We start from the raw sequence: 6,266 nt of genomic DNA, 5'->3' as shown, positions 1-6,266 counted from the left end.
ATAAGTAAAATATGTTTCAAGTTTAATTTGTTGTAAAAAATCTTTACAAATGCTGTACAATTTTCTTTTTAATGGTGTTCTGTACTGTTTCTTCGTCTGTTCCATCATCATTCACCGACGAAAGTTCTTCAAACATTGTGAAGTTGATCAATTGAACATTATATTTCAGATTTGGAAATGTTTACCGAGGATCGAAAATTTTAGCGTATCCAATAAAGTTTTTGTGGCAATTTTTGTTATCCATTGTCAAATTCAAAGCGAAGTAAATGGGCAATAGTCGCTTGCAGATTTCCCCCCTTTTGATGACCAAATTACCCACTAGGGGGGAATTCCCCACCGGTTGAAAATCACTGGACTAGAATAGTTTATTAGTTATCCTCGTTCTCAACGCTGGTCAATTATTTCTTTAGTGAATTCAAATTATGTTGACTGCGAATTCCAAAGTGTGCTAGTCGAAGCGAAGCGACTGAGAGGAGAGTCGATATTCATTTTTCATCTTCGAAGATTTCGGACCCTGATGCCAACCTCTTCATAATTACATCCGCCAATTGATCCTCGGTCGGTAGATATTTCAACGTTAATCTTCCCTTCTGCACAATCTCTCGCACAAAAAAGTTCTGTGTTTCGACGTGCTTCATTCTCTTATACTTACGTGGTTCACTGACGGATATCCTGGGGTAATTATCCTTGTAAACAATCACAGGCAGTGTTGCCACATTTTCATCTGTACCAGAGGGATTTAAAGTCTTTCTCATCTGTACTTTTTCTTCCAGAAATCTGTACCAAAAATCTGTCCCATCGAAAATATTCGTTGTAGGTAAAAATCTATTTTAGTAGCATGAAAAAAAATTTAGGAGGTTGTGTCCAAGACACGACCATACTGTTGACGTAGAACTACGCTGTTATTTTGTTCAAGTCACTTGTTAATAACTTCGGATATTATGTTAGAATGCAAAAAATAAATTGACATTTTAAAACACAAGTTGATTTCTCCACACATATTAAAATTCCCTTATTTCAAAACCGTTTGTGGCGCAATCCTAATTCAACCCAACAACCTCACTTATCTATCTGTGCCATTTACGAGTCTTCTACCCTAGATGGACGTAAAAAGTCCACTATAAAACAATAACTAATTACAATCCACTGGGCAATCACCTATTTTCGACCATGCGTAGAATACGGTTTACAGTGAAAGCGATCACCGCCCATTGGTATACCTTTTTTCGATGAAAAATCCCTCGTCTAGGTTGATTAGAGTTCCAGTAGATTTGGGAGAATTTGATTTCAATATTGAACACGTTGAAGGGAAATCATGTATCGATGCGCTATTAATTTGGGCGAACTTAGAACTATTCCAGTTTTTCCAACACAGACAGGGTCGATGACGAGAAATATGACCAACAATGCCACTCAAAATTGCAACCCTAAGACTTATCACCTAAGGACATACGATTCAGTGATGATTTGAGCTCCCTATGCTTATCATTGAAATAAGCGAAATAAAAACGACTAAACTGACCAATTTATCCAACCATTTGTGAAAATCAAAGTATGTAGCCTCTTTTATACAAACAAGTCATGTTATGTATTTGGTGGGACCAGGAAGATTCTACAGCATGACAACGGTTGACCTCATGTTCTCAAACCGTCAAAACCTATATGTGAACATTTAAATGGCTAACTCGTCCGTCTGGGGAATCCCAGATATGGTGCGACCAGAAGATATGGTGACGAAGGTGTGCCAGTTTTACCGAAGTGAAGTGGGAGATGTCTTAGGTGATATAATATATATCAGCAAAATATTTTCCATGTTTTGATTAAACTCTATTTATTTGGTAATATTCAACTTAATCATAGAATTTTTTAAATCATGTCATAGATTGAAATAACCCCGCTTCGAAGATTCTGCCAATAGTGTGACCAGCGAGTCTAGCGTTTCTTCACCAGTGGGAATTATTTGTGCAGGAGGTAACACAAAACCGAAGAACGAACGCGTCGGTCTTAGCTCGTACGTGTAAGCAACTTTAATGTTCTGAACTCCATATGCCCATTCGGCACTAGCACCGCTGACAGGATAGATAGCGTCGTATGTGTTACCGTAATCATACTTGGTTCCGTAACGTTTCTCCAGTGATTTCACGGTAGCATTCGCGATCGCACTTAGGTCATCGTGGTTTGGCGCGTGATCACTGGTGTGTCCATAGGGAAACAGAAGCAGCTGAGAGTATGAATGGAATGCTATATATGCGTGGATTTTTCCACTAAGCGATTCAATGTATTCCGATAGGCTTCTGGTTTCTATTTCCGAGAATGGACGCGGCCCTGCATACGCATCCGAGGTGCATCGATGACTAGCGCCTTGTCTTGCCCACTGGAAATTCCAATTACGGTTTGGGTCGGCACCGTAGCAACCCCCCGAAAATCGGGTCCGTGTTTTTCGCCAGAGGCGATCCCTCTTATGGCTGTACACATATCCATCAGGGTTGACACTTGGGACAGCATACCAGTCGTAGTTTACGGCGATATCTCTCACACTAGGATCTTGACTGGTAAGTAATTGGTTCAGTATATAGGTGACTGTTGCGGGAGATATCCATTCACGTGCGTGTATTCCTCCTTCCAGGAATATTCCAGGATTCCCCGGCTTATACGACACTTTAAGGCCTTTCAAGGTTCGATTCTCGTACGAACGCCCCGCCTCAATCACTTTGGCCTGTGGATATTCCGTGGCCAATTTATCCAACCATTTGTGAATATCATCCAACTCCTGATATTCAGTCCAATCGAAAACTCCTTTGGTTCGCTTCGACTGCATTCGATTTCGTTCCTCATCAATGGGGAGCTGCAGATCCGTTTCGAGCACTTTTACGCAAATTTCTGCACTTTCCATGGTTTCGGTAAAATCTGCCAACTTATGAGGCGCAACGACAATGTTGAATTCATCGCCAACTTTAGTGCCAGCTTCGAGAAAAATAAAACTATCACTTGATGATCTGAGCTGATCTAAAGTCTTCAACTGCTCTTGGGTGTTTGGTATTGCTTGGTATACCCGATAGTGGTCATAACGCGCCGTTTCAGCACTTAGAACTGTGTCTATTCGAGCCAACACAAATAGGATGAACGCTACCTTCACCGGGACCATCATATCGAACCGATTTCCCACGACTAACCTTGGCTAGGGTTCTGGTGCCGAATTTATAGCATTCCTACGGTCACTCCAGAGATCGCAACTTTACGATACATCTAAAGTTCGATGCCATTATGAATTCCAGTCGTAAACACTTCGCCAAGCTTTCCGTAGGTGTGACGGTATGATTTACTGTTATTTAGCCGAAGGTCTCAACCAACAGGTATCGCTCGAGCCCCAACGAGAGGAAGAAAGTAACAAAAGCGGTTTTACATAACGAGTTCTGTGAGTAAACACAATCAGTATGCAACGACGGTCGCGTGTTGGTCGCGCGATCAATCTGTCAATGATCGCGTGGAAGAATGAAGGTTTTACAGGATTCGTTTCATACAGTGAAAGTTCGTGTAATTTTTCAAAGAGCTTTGTTCTTAAAATAAAGCAGCAAAAGTACAACTCGCAACTGTTGCGAAATAAACAAGAATTAGACATTGTTACCAAGCTTGCCCGCTCCACAGGAAACAATCATCAGAGGCGGCTCACTTCCTTATCATTGCTGCAGAGATCATCCGTGCACATTGCGAACCCAAACATCACCCGTAGAAGACATTCCGTTTACACATTTCTATTTTCGCAGTAATTCACCAATCGGTCACCCTCGAAGAGTACCCGCCATGAACAGATAGATAGGTAATCAACCGCAGCCGCTGAAGCGTGAAAACTGTAACAGCATCCAGTTAATTCCGCTTTTGCTTTCCATTTCCAACGATGTTGTCGAGCTTCTCAACGGTTGCGCCGCACGCAATCGATCACTCGGAAACCGGTTCTATCCGAGATTGGGATTCCGCTTATGGTAGTATATTACAGATTCATTACACAGCCGTCTCAGCTGTTTGCGGCTCCTGGTGCCCACGAGTGCTCCAAATGATAGCCGGCGTTCACAAACAACCGGAGACCTGATGCTGGATTGATTCGGATGAGACGGCTAAATCGTTCATGAAAATCATTATTTCCGATCCAGTTCAATCCAACCAACTGGCGCTTATCGCCTAGGCTGTTGTTAGTTTATTTATAAAACTCGTAATCTTTCAATGAACCCCCGAATGCACCGGAGAAGATGTTTTGCTCCTAGAGGAAAGAAGTTTGAACGACACACGTGGGGGATTTGGCTGATTTGTGTTGTTAGCACACGCGAATCAAAGTTCTTTGTTGTTCGATTAAATGTTGTCTGTGACGCCGCAGCGCTGTGTGCTTTGTTATCAATTTAAGCTGAGCATCCAGCGTGTTTGAGTAGTCCAAACCTCAATTGAAGTTCATCCAATACTGTGGGCTGAATAAAATTAAATCGTAATATTGAGAAATGCAGCGTTTATGAAATGCTTTTAAAACTACTTTTATTAGAGATGATTGATACTGAACATGAACTGTTTGACCGAAGCCAAATATTTGACACTTTTTGCCAGATAAAATTTGATCGACGTGTACTGATCAAATATATTCCACACAAATCACCACAACCAAATGTTCAATTATTGGATGCCTAAAATATTTATTCGGTATGTTCGTCAAACCTGTCGGTACATGGTTAGGTTACCTTGAATATTTCAGTCGATTTTTTCTATGTTCGATATTGGACATTGTTTGCCACTGTTGATAATTGAAGAGTGGCAAATAGAGTAGTGTTTGCACAAATATCAAACCAAATTTTATCTGTCAAAAAGTGTTAAATATTTAACCTCTGAACAAACAGTGTACGGCCAGCTTTACACTGAACCTACCGATGTTTCGTGTAAACCTATTCCTACCACAGCGGGTCGAGTGACCCTTTATGAATAGTTAGTGAACAATGACTCGATTGATATAGTATCGTTCTGAATCGTATTTCGGACGCTTAAGGTATATGATGCAGAAAACAGATCTAAACTTTCTGCACACGTATTATTCGGTTGATATTTTTAATAAATTAGTTCAATATGCTTTTAAGCTTTCTACTTTGGTACCGTTCTGAATCATATTTCGGACATCATATTTCGGACACTTTGTTTTAATATCTTGAAATTCTAAATGCACTGATGATATAACTCTAAAATTAATATCACAATTGCTTCTTTAGAGTAATCCCTTGGTTTCACTATCATTTCATATGAGAACTACATTTGAATTATAACATAGTCGGCAAAAATCTGACAACACTACTCATTATCGTTTGTGTTTGACGTTTGCTTCGTGTGAGCACGTAGAATTTATCCGTTCATAAATATTTAAATTTCTCCCGTGTTTTCAATCAAATAGGTACCAAACTAGAAAGCTTAAAAGCATATTGAACTAATTTATCCAAAATATAAACCAAAAAATACCTGTACATAAAGCTTAGATCTGTTTTCTGCATCAGATGCCTTAAGCGTCCGAAATATGATTCAGAACGGTACCTATTTGAAAACATAAAAAATCGTCGAATAAAATGCTTTTCAAATGAAGCGAATAAGAATCAAACTTCGGACACTAAATCAAATTTCGGACAGATTAAATTCAAATTTCGGACACTTTATTTTGTAATTTTTTGGACGAAAATTACATTACACTTGATTATATTTTATAATCAACTGCGAAACACTTACCAAGCAATCACAGTAAACTTTTAACAATGATGACAACTGATAAAACACGGGAGAAATTTAAATATTTATGAACAGGTAAATTCTACGTGCTCACGCGAAGCAAACGTCAAACACAAACGATAATGAGTAGTGTTGTAAGATTTTTGCCGATTATGTTATATTTGGAATGTAGTTCTCATGTGAAATGATAGTGAAACCAAGGGATTACTCTAAAGAAGCAATTGTGATATTAATTTGATAGTTATATCATCAGTGCATTAAGATTTTCAAGATATAAGAACAAAGTATCCGAAATATGATTCAGAACGGTATATTGAATTAGAATTAAGATTATTTGAATTTTAGAAAACGCCTATCTGATGAGTATATTGTATAGACATTTTGGATAGTTTCATTTATTCGCGTATTTAGCATTAAGCGAGTAAAACATACCGCTGTCAAAGAAGTTGATTGTAATAAAAGTTCTTTCCGACTTCGACTCCCAAACAAGTCACACGCTTTTTTATTATACTTCGAAGAAT

The 6,266-nt window shown here is 39.1% G+C and overlaps 1 protein-coding gene across 1 annotated transcript; it reads right to left on the bottom strand.

The window, feature by feature from the left end:
• Window positions 1-1,839: 1,839 nt before the first annotated feature.
• On the bottom strand, window positions 1,840-3,156 carry LOC129778075 (zinc carboxypeptidase A 1-like). Its single transcript, XM_055784729.1, has one exon. It carries the CDS (start codon window positions 3,146-3,148, stop codon window positions 1,877-1,879), a length of 1,272 nt encoding a protein of 423 aa, XP_055640704.1. The 5' UTR covers window positions 3,149-3,156; the 3' UTR covers window positions 1,840-1,876.
• Window positions 3,157-6,266: the final 3,110 nt, after the last annotated feature.

The sequence above is a fragment of the Toxorhynchites rutilus genome, chromosome 3 (assembly GCF_029784135.1).
Source record: "Toxorhynchites rutilus septentrionalis strain SRP chromosome 3, ASM2978413v1, whole genome shotgun sequence".
Taxonomy (NCBI): domain Eukaryota; kingdom Metazoa; phylum Arthropoda; class Insecta; order Diptera; family Culicidae; genus Toxorhynchites; species Toxorhynchites rutilus.
Note: the sequence above shows the minus strand (reverse complement) of the source record. Positions and strands in the feature narration are given on the sequence as shown.